Source organism: Ceratosolen solmsi, unplaced genomic scaffold (genome assembly GCF_000503995.2).
Source record: "Ceratosolen solmsi marchali unplaced genomic scaffold, CerSol_1.0 scaffold6, whole genome shotgun sequence".
NCBI lineage: Eukaryota > Metazoa > Arthropoda > Insecta > Hymenoptera > Agaonidae > Ceratosolen > Ceratosolen solmsi.
In genome coordinates this window covers 7,084,372-7,103,692 of record NW_011948414.1, presented here as the reverse complement: position 1 = coordinate 7,103,692, position 19,321 = coordinate 7,084,372, and the positions used below count along the sequence as shown (strand labels likewise).

The 19,321-nt window shown below is 25.8% G+C and overlaps 3 protein-coding genes across 4 annotated transcripts in view; 1 reads left to right on the top strand and 2 right to left on the bottom strand.

Moving 5' to 3' along the window:
• Positions 1-3,466: 3,466 nt before the first annotated feature.
• Positions 3,467-7,602, bottom strand: TAF1B (TATA box-binding protein-associated factor RNA polymerase I subunit B). The gene is made up of 10 exons (XM_011506774.1): positions 7,384-7,602; positions 7,212-7,302; positions 6,921-7,122; positions 6,704-6,854; positions 6,487-6,623; positions 6,193-6,408; positions 5,889-6,118; positions 5,589-5,781; positions 4,902-5,339; positions 3,467-4,621 (listed from the first exon to the last, which is right to left on the bottom strand). The coding sequence occupies exons 1-10, from the start codon at positions 7,489-7,491 to the stop codon at positions 3,484-3,486; spliced, it is 2,904 nt and encodes a 967-aa protein (XP_011505076.1). The 5' UTR covers positions 7,492-7,602; the 3' UTR covers positions 3,467-3,483.
• A 5,066-nt stretch (positions 7,603-12,668) lies between these two features.
• Positions 12,669-16,267, bottom strand: Orc1 (origin recognition complex subunit 1). Of its 2 annotated transcripts, none has more exons than XM_011506772.1 (7): positions 16,208-16,267; positions 15,597-15,933; positions 14,246-15,509; positions 13,893-14,172; positions 13,559-13,824; positions 13,191-13,474; positions 12,669-12,863 (listed from the first exon to the last, which is right to left on the bottom strand). In XM_011506772.1, exons 2-7 carry the CDS (start codon positions 15,781-15,783, stop codon positions 12,709-12,711), a joined length of 2,436 nt encoding a protein of 811 aa, XP_011505074.1. In that variant the 5' UTR covers positions 15,784-15,933; positions 16,208-16,267; the 3' UTR covers positions 12,669-12,708. The 2 variants fall into 2 exon arrangements, with proteins under 2 accessions (XP_011505074.1, XP_011505075.1); XM_011506773.1 differs by having other exon boundaries at positions 14,246-15,503.
• A 1,989-nt stretch (positions 16,268-18,256) lies between these two features.
• The window catches only part of LOC105367914 (G patch domain-containing protein 1 homolog), a 4,200-nt gene continuing 3,135 nt past the window's right edge, over positions 18,257-19,321 (top strand). The window contains exons 1-2 of the mRNA XM_011506770.1: positions 18,257-18,458; positions 18,784-19,162. Of these exons, the coding sequence (XP_011505072.1) occupies positions 18,398-18,458; positions 18,784-19,162 (440 nt within the window). The 5' untranslated portion in view covers positions 18,257-18,397. The remainder of the gene's footprint in view (positions 18,459-18,783; positions 19,163-19,321) is intronic.

The following is a 19,321-nucleotide window of genomic DNA, read 5'->3' as shown; positions in this document are numbered from 1 at the left end:
TATTCAACTGATGGTTAAAAATTATGGTTGAAAAAAAGAGGCAAATTATTTAAACTGTGAACTATCTAATTTAAAAATTAATTATTTGCTGGTACAATAAAACTTAAAAAATCTTCATCATAATTGTGTAAGGAAACAATTGAAAAGTTATATGTAAAAAAGATTTATTAAACATTATTAAAAAGCATCGTGCACAAAATTAAATTATAATCATTTATAAAATTACCGATAATCTCATTATTTGAATACACTTTTAATTTATGCAAAAAGTTAGAATATAAATATAACATAAAATGAACTATAATTTAAAATAAACTTAAAATGAAATATAAAATTATATAATCTAATAGTATCGCATTAATTATTTAACATGTTTTTATTGTCTCTTTTATTTGCTAAAGAAAGTATATTTGCTTTTTACTATTTATATTATATATATGTATATATATATATATATATATTAAAAATTTATAAATTTGTTATTACCTTTACATACAAATAGCGATATTGCATTTTTATGACTAAATACATCATATTTGAAATGTTAAAAATAATAAAAATTTAAATATTTCGATTAAGTTGATTTTTATGTAATGTCTATTTTCAACGTACATCTTCAAATAAAACTATGAATTTAAAATTTTAATTATCTCTAAAATGCAAAATAAGATATTTTTATAATAAATGCTTTTGACATTTACGACACTATACCTACGTGCATACACGTACAATTATGAATATAAAAAATTCTTGAAAATAAAAACAAATTTTTTTAATTTGTATACAGGCAACATTTTATTTGTAAAGAATTCTTTTTATTTATTAAAGGAATCAGATAGTTTATGCTATAATTAAGTGTACTGCGTGTACGTAATAGCTATTTCGTAATAAACTAAATAAATATTATGCTAGTGTAGTAAAAAAAAAAAATTAGTTCTACAAAGCTTCTGTGTGTCAATGCAAAAACTTGCATAAAAATTTACAGTAGATTGATTTCATATGCTTAAATTATTCAATTGTTGAACTATATTAATATAACAATCATTCTTAAATGGCACATTCTCATATGTTTATTGTAACGTTTTTTCTTACATTGACATTAATAATATATTGATCGACATATCTTGTGATATTAACAATATTCCCTCCCTAACTAACATTTTACAATTTACAAGGCCGGTTAGCGATGCCTAGGATGAGTGATTTAGATCACAGTTTAATAATTATTATTTAAATTTAATTTTCTCTTCATTTTCATGAATTTTCAATTAATGGCGCCATGACTTGTATAATTATAAATTATAATTTTAATTCGGTTAAGAATTCAACTTATTGCCTTACAAAAATATCTTTAATTTTAATTCATATTTCATTGATACATCGAAATAAACAAATGCTAAAACATACACCAAGTTTAACAAATTTTCTGCATTTTATTTTGCTCGTAAAATGTTTATATGCAGAGAATTTTCCAAAAAGTCATGAAACCTGAACTTTTAACATTTGAAAGTTAAAAAAGTTTTACTCGAACACATCCGAACTAAGTCGAAACTATTCATAGTAAATCATACATTAAAAACTTTAATTTTAATTCAAAATTCATATACATTATAGATGCAAAATCATAATCTGAATTATAAATGTAATTATTGGAGTAAGTATGGAATTTTGTTGGAATGCATGCAGAAAATATTGAATCGAACTGACATTAAGAAAGCAAAATTTAATTCTAATGTGCTTTAAGAAAATAAATATAATTCAATATAAAAAGTCTTCTTAAGCCTAAGGACAATGATCGGGGAAGCGGGGAATAGATGAAACTACATATTGATTTCCAACATTCAAAATTCAAATGAAAATTACAAAAAGTTAAAAAGGCAAAGGCACTCTATAATAATAATAATTACAAAATATTAATCGAAATAATAATGCGCAAAGAGACTTCATTCACAACTTCAATTTTAATATTACTATATGTTAAGAATTAACTAAAAAGAGACCACGAGATGTTAAGTGGGAGAAATGTGCGGGCAAGTGGAAGGGATAATGTAGTAAATTCAATATTGAACACATTTGTTTCTTATGTTTTTCAATCCATTAATTTCCAAATACAGGAATGATTCTTGTCGCTGAATTCAATTGATGACTCTTGCATTCTGTGACAGTTGACACTTGGCGTTAGCATGCACTTTGACCAGAAGTAGGAGGTTGTAAGTTTCCGTATCCTCTTGACGTAGGGCACTGGAGCTATTCCCAGGGAAGTGATAGGTTGTAAAGCTCTTACCAATTTTTCGAACAGAGCCGCGTGATGTTTCTGCGATGAGTGCTGAATGGCACAAAGATTGGCTTGTCGACGGGTGCTTTGTACGTGTGGGCCAATAGTGAGGTGATTCTCCTTAAATACAGACAGTAGAATTAATTAAGATAATTTTTCTGAGTCTTTGGACTCAGCTGAGGGAGCTTCCTTTCCTTTCTTCCTCTTTCCTTGAACATGAATGTTTGAATATCGTGGTTGTCCCTTTTAAATACACTTCACTGACCATTTGTTAATTTGGGATTCCTTCCTTTTTTTTGTGTCCAATCAGAGAGCTTCGGACTCATAGAGCGAGGGCAGCGCCTCTCGTGGCATCGCCTTCAATCACGAAGCTCAGTCTTCTTTTGATTTTCACGCCAAGAAGAGCTCTCGATCTCATTGCCCTCGACGCTCCTCTGGCGGTCGCATTACAGGCATCCCAACAGGGGGGTACATACCGTTAGATTTTAGAATTTGGAATAGCGATTCTTTCCAGCTGCCTAATGAATTGGGTTTTCCCCGAGTCTAACGACTTGTTTTGCCAGATGTTTTATGGCATAGGAAAAGGTTCTCGCAATCTCGAAGGCTATATCCTCTTATAGCATTTATTTTCTTCCTCTAATTAGTATGAGACTGAAAAGAAAATTCTCGTATCGATGATAAAATTCAAGATACATTGAAAAAAAACTATGTTGATACAACTCGATCATTATTACATTTAAATGCTTAAATAATTTAATAAAACGTGCTCATCTGAGAACGAAAACTGGTCACTAATCCTAATCTTATCAAAGAAATCAATCGATTTCTCTTATTCAATATATAATAATATTCAATCTTATAAAAATAAATACTTTCTACTCAAATATTTCATAATTAAATTACATAAATGATATTGATTAACGAATGTCGATGAAATTTGATGAAAAAATAAGAGTTTATAGTTGATAGATAGAATGTAATGATGAAAGAACATTGAGGAGGGATATGATACACAGAGGAAGAGGATGATGAAAAGTATTCGATGCTTCTACGAAAACCTTTTCACAATAATTGTTACGCAGAGTCAAAATAAGACTGAAATTTGATGGAACAAAAATCCCATGTATACAGACGTATAAAAAAACCATATATGTCATTATATTAAAATACTTCTTTAGATTATTCTTGATTACCGAAGAGTTTTTTTATTACCATTTATTTAAAATCTTATTTCTGTACAATTTTGAATCGCAATCATGAAACTGATAATCTGAATAATCTTTATCCGTATTGTCGGGTTTTAAAACACTAAAGTGATATGCTTCAATTAAACAAACTTCTTCGTACAGATCTTCCGTGGTCATTTCAATAATATTAGCACATTCATTTAACAACCACAAAAAGTTCCGAGGCAATTCTTTTTCAAATAAGTCGAAATTTTTTCCTTTAACTCGGCTAAAAATACAGTGATACATCCAATAGTTTTTATATGGTCTAAATAATATTTCGGAATCATTTATGAAAGAATTGTGAGCTTGATTACCAATATTTCCATCATTGCTGTCAGAATCAGATAAATTAACATTATCTAATGGAACTTCAAATGCTTTATTATCAAACATCATTTTATTAATATTTTTACACCCCTTCTTTTTAATATGAGTTTCAAATGTAACATCGTCGACATCTAATTCATCAAAATCGTTATTTACATTCTCTTCAATTTGTTTATTCTTGTTCTTCTTATTAACGTCCTGGTGCCTTTTAGGTAATACTTTTACGAACTTACCACCCGTGTTTCGGGACGGAACGTACTTTTCTTTTACTTTTTTAACATTTGATAACGATTCTATTTCATGATTATATAATTTAATATTGCATTTTTCAAAGAACTCTTTATTTAACACACATCTATTATCTGTATAATTAGCATCCTTTGTATTTACTTTATTTAAATTATTTTCCTCTTCAGAATCACTATTATTTTGAATATCAAGTCTTCCATCTGGTAAAAGTTGATCAAATAAACCATCTTCCTCCACATCTGATGTTTCATCTGAATCTAAACGTTTACCAGAAACTAATGAGTAATACTTGAAACTTTTTAAATTGACTTTTAATTTACAAGGACGATTTCTATGCGAATAATCTAATAAATTATCACTTTTATTTACAATTTGATTCTTATTTACATGTTTAGGATGTTCCACTTTAACAAGCTTACACAATTCTTCTGGAGTTGGCATTCGTGGTTGCTCGAATGGGGGAACAATTTTTTCTAAATAATGTAAACTACAATCTACAACTTTAAGTTTTATTCCACATTGAGAAGCTAATTCAATAAGTCTGAAAATCAACACAAAGTTTGGTATTATTGTCTTGTTTTTTTTTTTTTTTTTTTTTTTTTTTTTTTTATTAAATATTGATTATTCAATTATCCTGATTATTGAGCAGTTCGATAACATAAAATTTTTGTTTTACTATTAATTGCAAAAAGAAAAATTCTACAATATTTAACAATAAAATTAATTTAATCACTAACAAAAATTTAATAATAATTAACGTAAACATAAACAGTAAAAAGAATGAATTTATCGATAAAATAAATTAATGATAATTAACTTACGAATTTGGCTTCGTCATATACCCAACTTTAGTCTCATAAAATTTCATTTTTAATATATTTGGAATTTCATAGTATGGATTTTTTATGAGTTGAGCTGTATATGACTGTAATGGTGTAAAAGAAGGAGAAAATAGTTCCATCTCTTTAAGGGGTATTAAATTATCGTTAAGTTTATCGATGCACTTATTTAATGCATCAGATAAATTTTGCAATACAGAATATTTACAATTTGCTTCTGATACATTAGTTTCTCGCTTAGACCTCATTAAGCTCATGAATCTCATATACAAATGTGAGGTTCCAACACATTCAGGATCGTACTTCATTTTAGATGGAAAATGCACGTTTATCAATATATTTTTTCGACACTCGATATATTTCTGCCATTCACAAAAATTAAATAATTTTCCTGTCAATATTTCCTTATCACTAGCTACCCTATCGTTTTATAAATAAATACAAATTATAATAATATTAATTTTTAATTATGTGTATGCATATATAATGTCGAATTTAAACAAATTTATAATTTTTAAAATCTCTTGATATTTTATTATAACAAATCAATATATCTATAATGTTTAATATCACATAATAAAATTAATAAAAATAATATAAAATAAACCACTTGAATATAATAATAAAGTTCTCTTCCATTAAATATTTTTTTAAAAATACTTTTCTTACCTATTAATTTTTTCTACTACTCGACTTATTTCTGTTTCTGTAATATCGTCTAGACCAAATAGAGTTTTTAAAACTACTACGATATAAGCCATTGCTCTGCCTTCGTAATTAGGAATTAATGAAGATTTTGATGTGAATTTCATGATTGAGGGTGATGAGAGAAATAGCCTTTCTGCGTACAATAAAATACCTTCTGAAAATCAAAAAACAATAAAGCAATTTATATCAACATAAATATAACATCAATCTGTATTGTGGTATTTGTTGTATGGATTATATTTGAAAGTACAATATTCTTACTTGGTAATTCAAGATCCTCACAAAATCTTCTAATTAAAGTGATAAAATCAGGATCAGCAAGTTCATAAACGTTTAAAAATTTTGCTACTCTCGTAGCAGTTCTTCTTACACCTTTGTGTGTTATATCTGTAGTTTGCGTCAAAAGAGTAACGTCACATTTTTCTAATATTACTTCCGATGGAATTAAATGGTCCAAATTATAATAAGACAGATGGCTTTCTCTACAAAATCTACGAATAAATTTTAATTACTATTTTTATATTATGTATAATAAATTATTTAAAAACATACAATAAAGGCTTACCTTATCAAATCAGATATATAAATATTTATATTATCAGCTCTTAGAGCTAAATAAAGAATTGACAAGAGCTTCAATGGGGTAAGTACATCTGGACCAGTTGCATACTGAGTCGTCACATGTTTTTTACAATAGTTTACTCGTTTTGCACGTGGAAGTTTCTTCGACAGTACTTTCAATTTCTTAGCTTCTAGTCTTGCTTTTTTATTAAAACGTATTCTAAAAGCAAATACTTGTTTATAATATGCTTATGCATATATCGGATAAACATTGTAATATAATAATTTTTTTAGATACCTATAAGTGTTGTTGTTTGATTGAGTAAGATTAGACTGTAAACTATTTAAACTTTGACTTAGAGAACTAACTCCATCATTATCAGAATTAGCTTGACTCTGCAAGTATTTTTTGTACTCTGATGCGACTAAAAGTTTCTATCCCAATTTAATGTTCACAAATTTTAATATAAATCATTGAATGATACAGTCATTATCTGAATCAAATGCTAACTTACTTTGCTTCTATTTAATTCTCTAGTTGAATCACTTCTATTGGTAACAAAACTAGACATTATTGATAAACTTTTACTACTTGTTTTACTGCTCTGATTCTTTTCCCTCTTCTTTTTTTTTTGTTCAATCTTGCCATAAATAATTTCTGCGTCTCTATAATGAAATAAAATTGCTATTTGTATTAAATTAATTGTAAAAGCAATTAATAAAGCTTATTACCTTTTATGATATCGACGAGCCATTTTTGGAATACACTTTTTACTTTTTGATGTAAACGCAACTTCTAATTTAGTTAAATAGAATGACCACAATTGTAAAACCGTTAATTTTATACTTGGATCTGCGCCAATTTGAATAAGCTGATTTGTTAATCCTATCAATACAAAATTATAAAGTTCCCAGCTTGTCCATCCGATAATCTCTAAAAAGTATTTGTAACATTTAACAAATATGGCTAAGCTCTTTATTATTTTAAAAATTAAACAATTTTAAATCTTAAAATATGATTACCAGTTTTATCTGATTTTTTTGATTTTATCTTAATTTTTCGTAATTTTGTTGTGAGATCATAACGTCCGTCAAAAACTTCTTCTCTCACATCCTGAAAATATAATTAGCAAATTATATTATTTTAAAATGACAATTTTATTAATTCATTTTAAAATTATGTCTTATTACTTACCTCATTTTGCGTTTGACACGTACTGCAAAAATAATATCCATCTTCTTTATAAAAATTTGTACTGTTGCACAAAGCACAAATCTGTGTATTTGCATCCTGCGAAAGCATTGTATAAAATTTAAGGATAATACAATCAATAATTATTTTTATATTTCTCCATATTATCCACGTGGTGACTGTTGTGCATAATATAACCTAACGTGACATACCTAATCTAACCTGGCGTATCGTAATGTAACTGAAAACCAGGAAAACCGGATTTAAAGTAAACTAATATCAATTAGTATGAGAGTTAAGCATTAATGTTTGAACAAAAACTGTAAAGTTTGTTGAACTTCAGGATATTCATGAAACTAAGTAATAGTCACGCACAAAGCATTTAAAAGCAAAAATATGATGCTTTTTTTATCTGTAAGAACTGAAAATGAGATTCTTTCATACAAAATATTATCCAAGTATTTTTACGTTACTTATTAATTATCTACCAAAATCAAAGCTAACCTCAAATATAATTACAAACTGTCGCACACAAAAGTTAATAAAATAATTCATTAACAGTTAAAAACAAAATTAAAACGAAGAGTTATGAAATTTGATTATATAATTTAAATGCAAATATGCATACTTAAAAGAAAAATAATCCAATAATACAAAGAACGATTTTTTCAAAAATTAACCACATTAGACTTGTACTATTAACAAATGAGAAATTATAATATTCTTATTACAGTATCACAATACCTTTTTCATAACAATATATGGTAACGAATTCGATTATATTATCCAAACTTATATACAACATAGACAAAAATACCAATAATTATTAAAATAACTCTTATTAGAAATAATTTTAAACTTATATAGAAATATAATATTAAAGTAAATATGATTATTTTAATAGTTTCTTATTAATTATATAAGCATATAAAAAATAAGCAAAAATGATAAAAGTATTAATAAATAAATTGGTAATGAATAATATGAAAAGAAACAATTTTTCATTATAAAAATATAAAAACTCTCAATTTCTTATCTAATCTAAATAATTATTAAATAATTTAATAAAATAAGTGAACTTTGGTGTAATTATGTATTTAATCCACAAGATAATTTAACAAATCTGCTAAATATTATGAAATATCAATTGGAAAGAAAAATTTTATAATTCAATAAATAATAATAATAATAAACTAAACAAACATAACAATTAGTAAATATTTAATGAGTCATTTTAATTTTCAATCCAAAAGGATATATTTATATACTTTATTTACAAACTTTACATTAACTCAAGCCTTAATTACAATTCAACTCTAAATCCAATACTTTAAAATAAAGCAAATAACTGTATTTCTTAAAAAAAATAAAATAATTATATATAACATTAATACACTTTGCCAGTACTTATAAAATAAATAACAAATTAAGAAGAAACTATTGCTACATTTCTATCATACAATAATAAAAAACATCTAACATGTATCGGACAATTCTTAATTATTCATTATAATCGAAGTTAAAATATTATTCTACAAAAACATTTTATGAAATAATCACTTAAGCTATAGCAGTTTTTCCTTGGTAATAATATTCTTAGATGATTGATTGTAGTTAAATAAAATTAACAACAATGTCTAACGTTTGCTGATTATCAAATTAATTCTATTAGCAGTAAAAAAAAAAAAAAAAATTAATAAGATAATAATAAGAAATAATCAATTTTCACATCGATGAATCATTTAAAAGAATCAGAATTACATAAACGTTTTAAATTAAAATTAGATGCTAATGAACGTGAAATAATTCTTTTTAAATTAAAGTTTAAGTAAATTAGTCATTACAAAATTAAAATTAAAATAATTTTAAGACTAATATTAGAAAAAAAGAGCGAGAAAATAGATCAAGTTACGAAAATTATGCAAGAATCAAGCAAAAAAAATATAATGTTCTTTTTATTTTATATCTTTACTCGAATTCAAACATTTAAATAGTACTGAAAAAATTGAAATGTAATAATAACTTTTAGTTTTTAATTTTAAGGAAATATATGAATATTGATAATGAATTGCTCTACAAGACATTGATAATTGATATAACTGTGTCAACAGAATTTGTCTGGCCTATAAAACTATAACAAACTTTTATGAAAGCATAGACTTTAGAAACTATGAATAATTCTGTGATACTTTGACTATAATTTATATTGGAAGAATATTGTGTAAAGCAATACCTTTGCCCTATCTTATCACGATTATCTAAAATATCTAGTCTTGCTGCATAAATCATAAATAATCTTATAGGTTTGAGAACTTTGGTATCAAAGGAAAATATACATTATTTTACTGAAAGAAATTTATTAGTACAAAGAAGTTAAACAATAGTGCTATATATATGTATGAATTTATAAAAGTTAAGCTCTTATTCCAGTATTTCAAAATAAAAATATTGTGTAGTATTAAATTATTTAAAAGAAAAAATAAATTAAATAAATAAATGAAGGAATTCGTTGGTATTTAGTATATTTAAAAGAAAAAATCTTTTGGAATAAATACTATGTGCATGCAATTTTGTTGAATAATTGTATTTTAGCAATCATTATCAGCTTATAAACAAGTATCTTTTATACAAAATTAATGAATTTTATATATAATAAATTCTATAAATAGTAACAACAATGCGCATATATAATAAAATACATTCTTTGATAGTTTATGTAAATGCAAGTGGTTTTAATTGATAACAAAAGAAATTTAAAATCAATGTTTCTTTTTTTTTTTTGAAAAATGTTATTCTCTAAAAATTACATATTTCATCATAATCCTTCATTAATAAATTTTTCTCTCTTGGATAATATATCTGAACAAAAATGATCGATCTATTAAAAAAAACTATAAAAACTACTTTACAATTAATATCACTGTTTCACTTATAAATAACATACCTAAATTATCGTAAGAATAATTAATTTGTTCTGTCTCTTAAAAAATATTTTTACTGTTATGATTCTTGTGTATTTTTGTATCTACTGTTCTCATTGCAGTATTTGCAAGATACGACATAAATTATATTTAATTATTCGTTTTTCAATATCAATATAATTTATTACTAAAAGTAGATTTTACACATCTTAACATAGAAGAGCTTTCTCGTTTATTACATGGATATTAAAATTGAGTAACGACAAAACTTGTAATCAGATTATAGAATTGTTATACTTAAAAATTCAAATAAAACCCAATATCATCATTTAATAAATCAATGTAGACAATAAACATATGATTTTATTGAATTTTTATTAATTTTGAACCATATTTACTTAAAGAATTGATAAAATTTTAATGGATTCTTGCATATTTAAGACTAATTAAAAAAAAAGAAAAGTTTTACAATGTTAATAAGATTCGCACGTTTGTCAATTTAAGAATTTTAGCAATAGACGTAAAAAATTTTTTATTTTAAATTATAATTAAACTTATTCAAATTTATTTGTAATAAAGTGAATTGATGAAAATATGCAATAATTATTCCTGTAAATGCGACCACATATAAAATATATCTCTTTATTTATAATAAATAATGGAACAAGTGTAAATTTCTACAAAATAACAATTACTTAATATTATTTTATGAGTTTATCACAAATATCTTGTATTTCAATTCCCTTACAATTTATATGTACAAAAAAGAAAACATAAATATTATAAAATATTAATACTATTCATAATACGAATGTCGATGAATTAATTTAAAATGATCGTTACTTATTAAATAATATGTATACAAAAAGTATTCAAATGAAAAACTATTGTAAATAAATATGAAATTCATTCAACAGCTGACATTAGACCCATTGAGGACCGACTATCTCTACCTACATGATTCGTACAAAACTGAAAAAGAAAAAACCAATATATTACTAAAGAAATCGTTATATTTGAAATACATATAATCCACTTAACTTACATATATTTTATTGTACCATTAATTTCATTTGCCTAAAAATATGTAAAATAAAATAATTAGAAAAATAGAGTAAATATTTTTTTAATTGTAATATACCGATAATTTGTGTCAGATAGCAAATACAAATTATATAATCATAGCCACTCAGCAATTTTGGTGGTTATTTTTATCATCATTTTTAAATAAGAAATTAAATCTATCTAATAAAATTACAATTACCTTAAATGCATCAGGAGTTTTTTAAATTTTTTTGTTCAAAATAAATAATATAGAATCCTGGCCAATTTGATAATATATTAAAAGTCATGTGTATTAAATTTTGCCCTTCTTGTAATTTATATTTAAAAATCTAAAAATAAAAATTTAGTATATTAATAATTTTTATATACAACTGCTTTGAACATATTTAATATCATTTATCAGATTAGCAAATACAAAATATATAATCATAGCTTTCAGAGATCTTGGTGGTTAATTGTATCATCATTCGATAAATAACAAAATTCTATATATATTTAATTAAAATCTACCTACACTTGATATTGCGCGTAATTTGTTCAAAGTGATATTTACAGCATTATCTGTTAATAGTATTTCAATTATGTCAATTTCTTAGTCTTTTTCAAGATAATACTTCTAGTACGGGATTAAAAGCTTCAAAAGTAAAAATTTTTTCAGCTGTTTAAAATAATTCTAGTTACAGAATTCATTACATTATTGCCAAATGTAGTTTAATTTAAATTAAATAATCTGAAAATCTAAAATATAATTTGTTACAATACTTTATACATTAGATATATTATGTTATTAATAATGTGTGAACAGTTTATAAATATTATTCAAGTTTTTTTTTTCTTTTTTTAAAAAATTTGTTTAAAAATCTTATAAATATTTAAAAGGACACACTGAACTTTCATTAAAAAATCTATTTTAATAAAATTGATATATATTTTTTTTCCCTCATACAAATAACATTACTTACAATGTATGAATGAACATACAATTCGATGAAAAATTCTCAAATCAGACACATAATTGCAGCATGCATGTATTACTAAATTCCTCGCTCTTTGATTTTCTATTATATAATTAATTTTTATTCTTCTTTATTAAAACAAAGCACTTATAAAAAATACTGAAAAATAAAAATACAAATTAGAACATGATTACATATGCGGTTTCATTTTAATGCTAATAATATTTCGTCAGATTAGCAAATACTATGATTAATCATACGACTCATAGATCTTGGTGGTAAATATCATCATTAAAATATTGATTTTAATATCATAATTAAACTTATAGAAAATACTTACACATAAATTAATTTACGGTAATAATAAGATACACAATAAATGAATCTCAATGTTCTATGGCAAAATGAACATCATCGGTAGTTACGTTCAATAATAACCTCTGATGAATATCCATTTTAGAATGGTCGCATAAAAGTAATCTCCAAGAACCCAATCGAGCACATATAGAAAGCGCTTCTGTGATATTAGGTGCTTTTTCTCCTAGAAAGTCAATTATACAAAGCTCTATTTTATAATGTTCATTAATAATTAAATTAAATTTATAAAATATATTGTAAAAGAACATTGCACAAAATAACGTCGAATCAATACTATAAAAGTGAATTAAAATAACAATGAAATTAATCGTGTCACTTTGCTTTATTATTTATGATTTAAAATGGTTAAAATTCTGTCTTCTATGTATTTTCTACATATATTTACTATAAATAATAACTACGTCTACCTTATAATTAGTTTTTTATATTCAGAAGACACTGTATATTTGGCAATCGAGATATAATATATTACTAAATTATGTACTCTTACCATCAAATGTACATAAAGTTTGTAGTTGAAAGTAGACGTATTTAAAGACAACTTCTTCCACTCCAGTACGATGAACTTCTGCACAAACCGCTCTAAGAAATATCTTCTCCATATCCGAACAGTGTTTAATAGCTTGAATTTTTGGACTGGCAATCATTTCGTCGAGTGCTTTTTTAACATCGACCATTGAAACAATTTCGTGTCCATTAGTTTCCGCAACCTCGGTTGATCTACGACAAATATCTAGAGCTCTACGAGCATCTCCAGATACAGCAGCAACTTTTCTATAAATGATAATACAATAGAAAATTAATTTTATAATACATCATCGATATCTGAGCAATATTTTAATCGTTTAAATATATTACCGTGCTATGAGTTGAACAGTCTCACCACTAAAAGCATCGTAACCCTGTAATCTGCACAATACAATTTCTTCGAGCTGTTTATGAGTATAAGGTGGAAATGTTAATCTAGTCAAGCCTAACCGTGACGTTACTCGACCCATTAAAATTCTTTCGGGAAGATCCATTGTATTTGCTATTGTAACTACAACTAACTTAGCACCCGATTTACTTGGCCAATCCAACAGATTATAAACTACATCTTGACGTTTTGTACACAAAAGATCCAACTGTAATAAAATTTGATTGTACTGTAATATTATTATAACAAATTATAAAATTTTAATTCAATTCTAACCTCATCTACGAGCAACAATGTCATGTCTCGTTTAGTCTTAGGCTTGGTGAATCTATTCTGTAATAACTTTTGAGCTGCCTCCCACGTTACAGTTTGCTTTGTTAATTGCTTCCATATTTGTACATATGCTTGGCGTGGTTCGGATAATTTCATACCATTAATATCCACAAACTCAAATTTGGATAGTTTTTCACGATTCATTGCCTTCTTCAAACAGCGTATAACTTCATTCACTGTTGCAGTTTTGCCTGTTCCTGGCACTCCACTTATATAAATACATCTATAAAATATGCATATAACAAAATAAAAAATACAATTTGTTTTCATATTAATTTTAAATGCAATACCCATACCCTCCGCTACCATCTGACAATCTAGCATGTAAATATGTGTATATTTCATTAAATTGTTCTTCTCTGCAAGGTAATGATTTTGGAAGAACACTAACATGAAGTTTAAGCCGTACCTCTTGTAAAGGAGTACTAGGCTTAGATACATTTGTAATTCTTTGATGTACCGAAGGAGATAAAGAATTTTTCAAACTTAACCTTGACAAACGTTTTGTAGGCGTTTCTAAGGAAAGTTGTGCGGCTTTAGTTAAGTTTTTCGATGGTGTTTTCAAAACATTCTTAGTTCTTTTATTTGGAGTAACTGCATTCTCCTTAATAAATTTTTGACGTTTAATGGAATCCAGGTCTTCGTTACTGCTGTCATCTTCAGAATCAGTACTAGTTTCATCTTTATCGTAATCGCTAACTTCATAAATATCACTATCATCTTTATCTTCCGATTCAGAATCACTAAAATATGACATAGTGAATTTTGCAGATCTTGATCTAGTATTTGTTTTATGTAATTTTTCAAAATCATCTTGTAAAACTTTAGAAGCTGATTTATTAAGTGTACTATTATTTTGTGACGGCGTGTCCAATTTTATATTAATTGTTCTTCTACGAAGCGTAGGCTTCGATGATTCGTTTAACTTTAAATCTTCAAAAGCCCTAGTAGGTGTATTCATAGACACTGTTAATACATTTTTATCAGATTTTGACGGTGTTCTTAATTGTGATAAACGTTTTGTTGGGGTACTAATACATTTTTTAACAGATTTTATGTCGCTTTTCGATGGTGTTTTCCACTCTAACTTCTCTCTTGAAGGTGTATCCACAGATTCTTTCAAAGACTTTCTATTGCTTTTTGATGGAGTTCTTAACTGCGATGGACTCTTGGCAGATATTCGATTTGCACTTCTGGTCTTCAAACGTTTTGGAGATAAACTTGTATTTGCATTAAGCATTATATTTTCATCGATTTCATTTTCACTTTCTTCGCTGCTTTCTTCCAAGTCTTCGTACTTACTAGTAGCTTGTACAGATCTTTTTCTAATGTTAGTTTTGATTTCTTTAGTCTCCTTACGGTTTAACAAGCTTCTACTCGACTTCCAACGTCTACTTTGAGATTCCAAGTTAATATTTTTTAGGCACTCCTCTTCATGTTTATCCCATAAATAGTCAATGTTATAATTTACGTTAGTTCTATCTATATTGCTATGTCTCCTTTGAATTTTATTAGCATTTCCTTCGACTCTTGTGGATCTTAAATTCTTCCTACCTATACCTATGTTATGTTCAATAACTTTGTACATAAATTGTCCAGGCAAACGCCTAAATTTTAAAGTAATTGATTGATTATTTTGATTCTTACCAACATTTTTCTGACTACATTCAATAATTTCATCATCCGAAGACTCAAGATCTATAATTATATCATTGGTATTTAATTTTTTTTTATTATGCATTACATCTTTAGAAGATTTTTTATCTGCTATAGATGTATTTAGGTGTAGACTTCGTCTCGTTTTCATTTGCAAATGATCTAAGTTGGTCAACATTTTAAATATAAGAATTACAATGAAACATAAAGTACTGTCAATAATTTATATTGTATATAATTAATAAACGTACTGTTTCGTAAACTTTCGACTTCGTGCTTGTTATCCTTTTTTTTTAAATTTGACGGCGACGAAAGCATTTTCTTTCTTCTATAAAATATTTCTTAGTATTAATATTAATAAATTGTAAAATTTTAGAAATATGTTATATTAAAAGTGGATTTAAAGTTTTAAAGTTTTACAAGACACGTGGCATGAGCAATGCACAATGTGGTTACATTCAAGCAAGTAAAATAAAAAATATTTATATTATATATACATAAAGAATTCTTCAAAAATATATTCGTTAAACTATATAATTTTAAAACAATTAATAAGAATTTAATTAATATTTAATCCTTGTTGTAAATTAGAATTAACTTACCGCCCAGCATTCGCGTACAATGTACATTTTAGCGGGAAACGGAAATGATACTCGTGAAAGGTTTAAGGCAAATAACGACGTGACGTAATCTATAAGTAATACCATAGTCAAGACAAGTAGGAAATGATCTATGAATACGAAAGGAAATCATCATTATTTTCATTATTATTATTAAAAATTAAGTTAATAATGAGTTTCCATCACTTTTAATAATAAATAAAATTTATATGCGTTGTTATTTATATAAGGACATAATATGAAATTTGAAATAAATAAATAATTATCCTCGATTTTTTCATATAGACATAATAAGTAGAATAATGAAAGTAAAATTTATGTAAAAAAATTTATGAAATAATCATTGTCTTCATTTAAACATTTTGATTAACAATAAGTGTGCAATGGTAAGTTTGCTTAGTCGCTTATATACAAGTTTTGATTTTTCCTTTATCTCGAAGATATTCCTAAATTTTGTCCAATTTTATATGTTTAAATGGTTATTAAAAAAAAAAAAAAAAAAAAAAAAGTGAAATAGCAATAAGTATACAAATGGAAAAACTGTTGGAATTTTTGCATTGCACCATTAATTTAAACATGTATAAATTAAACGAATTTAGATGGATCAACATATCCTATCATTATTTTAGCGGAAAGTGGCGAGGTGGGATTTGAAACAGTAGAAACCGATGCAATAAAAATAAAAAATTTGTAATTAAAAAATCAATCAAAACATGATGATATCCCTCCTGTATTTATTTGTAATAAAACCTCGAAAATGTAAATCATCCCCACACGCACGCACGTAACATGTACCTGCAACAGTATTTTGTCAAAGAAAAACTTGTATTCGAATTCCACTCATACACCTTATTGAAAATGTTTAAATGCATTTGCATGTTTATGCTCCACCATTAAAATAAATAATATAATTTCACTATTAATAAACAAATTAAGGCATTTAAATATTATACATATATTAATGATCTAAAAATTTTATGCCACCAGTAAAATAAAATTGTATCGAGAAATCAAGGATATTTTCATTGCTAAAGTTATGTATTCACATGGATTCGGTAAACGATGCTGCTGAATTCATTTACACGCATATAATAAATTAAATTTTATGTGTAATATATGCTAAATACATGCTCAAACGTTGCAATTATGTTTACATAAATTAATTATATAGACATGGTGTGCAATATATTTGTAAAATAGTTTATTTTACAAAATAGAGAGAATATAAATACAGAATATAAAATAGCATTTTTGTTTAATTCTCAGCAATCATAATTTTTGTTTTAATTGTATTAAATCCTGTACTGTCAAAGCAATCAATTGTAATTTATTCACTAACTATGTATATATTTGCATATTATTCATACAAATAATAGCCGAATAAAATAATTATTTAATTAAAAATTATTCAAAACCTACAAGTGGCAATTACACTTAAGTGTGAGTCTTCGTTACCTATACGGAATCATTTATTGTACTAAATAAATATTTTATTTTTTCTAATGAACATTGTAAAAAGGAAGTATTTTATATTTGCAACATTTTTTAACTGAATTAAGAACTACATTTAGAAGGAAATGTATATTTTTTCGAATTTTATGTAAGAAAACTACTCGCTACCTAATTCTGCTCAACTGCGCCGAAGAAATTAGAACTCTTACTAATATAATTAGGTCCGTAAATTTTAAAATTTATCAAATTAAGCGTAGCTACATCGTGGGCATTTTCTCGCTTCAATTTTCCATACATCCATGCAAAGAAGATAATTATTTAAACTTTATCACAAATGTAATATGATGAAGACAATTTTTAAAAAAACTTCGTCATACTTATAAAATTCAATGATACATTATTTAATTTGTCTTACCATCTATATAATTCCATATTAGACTGAAACAACAACAGAATTTTATTGCAAGTCTAATATCGTCAAAATTTATGCCAACATTTAATAGGCAATAGAGACAAATTCATGTATCATCATAGTCAGTCATAATAACAAACCAATCATAAAGAAGAGTGAGGAAGATGGGAAAGGCGAGTCTAACCTCACGAAAACATATTTCATATTATTATTCTAAATTTATGCAGTATTTTCTAGAATATAATGTTATTAATTAAATGTTAATTAGTTCAGGAATAAAGTACGCTTGAGCTAATTAACAAATTAAAATGAGTGATACAGAAGATGATTTTGTTACGTATGGTAATGCACTTGAGCCTTTAGACACAGGTTTGTTTATACATTAAAATATCACAATTTTATATTTAATTGTTTATTATTTACATATAATTACGTATCTGCTATTTAATTGCGAATTTATATCTTATTAAAAGTAAGATTGTTAATTATTAATGTTTGTATAATTTTCTTGCTATAATTTGTATAATCTTCTTCTCAGTTAAGAATATATTTAAGAATATGTAATATTAGAATTATTGTGTAATGCGTCGATCGTATGTCAAAATTAATTAAATTCAAATCTCACAGGCAAACTTATTATCTTACTTATATTTAAAATTTGATTTAAGTAATTTTTAAAATTGATTTGTTATAGAAAATCTACCTCGAAAGAAACCTATAACAATTGAAGAACAATTTGCCTACGACGCACAAGGAAGACGAAGATTCCATGGGGCATTTACGGGTGGTTTCTCTGCAGGATACTTCAACACAGTTGGAACGAGAGATGGTTGGCGACCTCAACAATTTAAATCAACTAGGATTAACAAGGCAGAAAATGTTGTGCAACATCCAGAAGATTTTATGGATGATGAAGATGTTGGAGAATTTGGAATCGCACCGACTGCAATTCGTGCTACTCAAGAGTACAGTAATCAGACAAATAAAGGCACAAAACGAGAACGTTACAAGCACAACAGTAACGAACCAATTCCTGGTACTCCAGTTTTAAAAGAACTTCTTAAACCAATACGGTAAGAAATACCTATAAATACAATAACATTGTGCTACAATTTTTTAATTAAGGTTAACTTAATTTTACGTTAGTTTTAATATAGTTATATTACTAGCAATTATAATAATTTTGAGTATAAACGTAAAATTATAACATTTAATATTTTTGCAGGGAAAGC

Excerpts from the sequence above, each read along its gene's own strand:
- TAF1B (XM_011506774.1), bottom strand. The coding sequence starts at position 7,491 with ATGCTTTCGCAGGATGCAAATACACAGATTTGTGCTTTGTGCAACAGT. Across the intron at positions 7,303-7,383 it reads CGTGTCAAACGCAAAATGAG|GATGTGAGAGAAGAAGTTTT; the intron begins GTAAGTAATAAG and ends TTATATTTTCAG. Across the intron at positions 5,340-5,588 it reads GTAGTAGAAAAAATTAATAG|GGTAGCTAGTGATAAGGAAA; the intron begins GTAAGAAAAGTA and ends ATAAAACGATAG.
- Orc1 (XM_011506772.1), bottom strand. The coding sequence starts at position 15,783 with ATGTTGACCAACTTAGATCATTTGCAAATGAAAACGAGACGAAGTCTA. Across the intron at positions 14,173-14,245 it reads TTGTCAGATGGTAGCGGAGG|ATGTATTTATATAAGTGGAG; the intron begins GTATGGGTATTG and ends CATATTTTATAG. Across the intron at positions 12,864-13,190 it reads AACTTTATGTACATTTGATG|GAGAAAAAGCACCTAATATC; the intron begins GTAAGAGTACAT and ends TTGACTTTCTAG.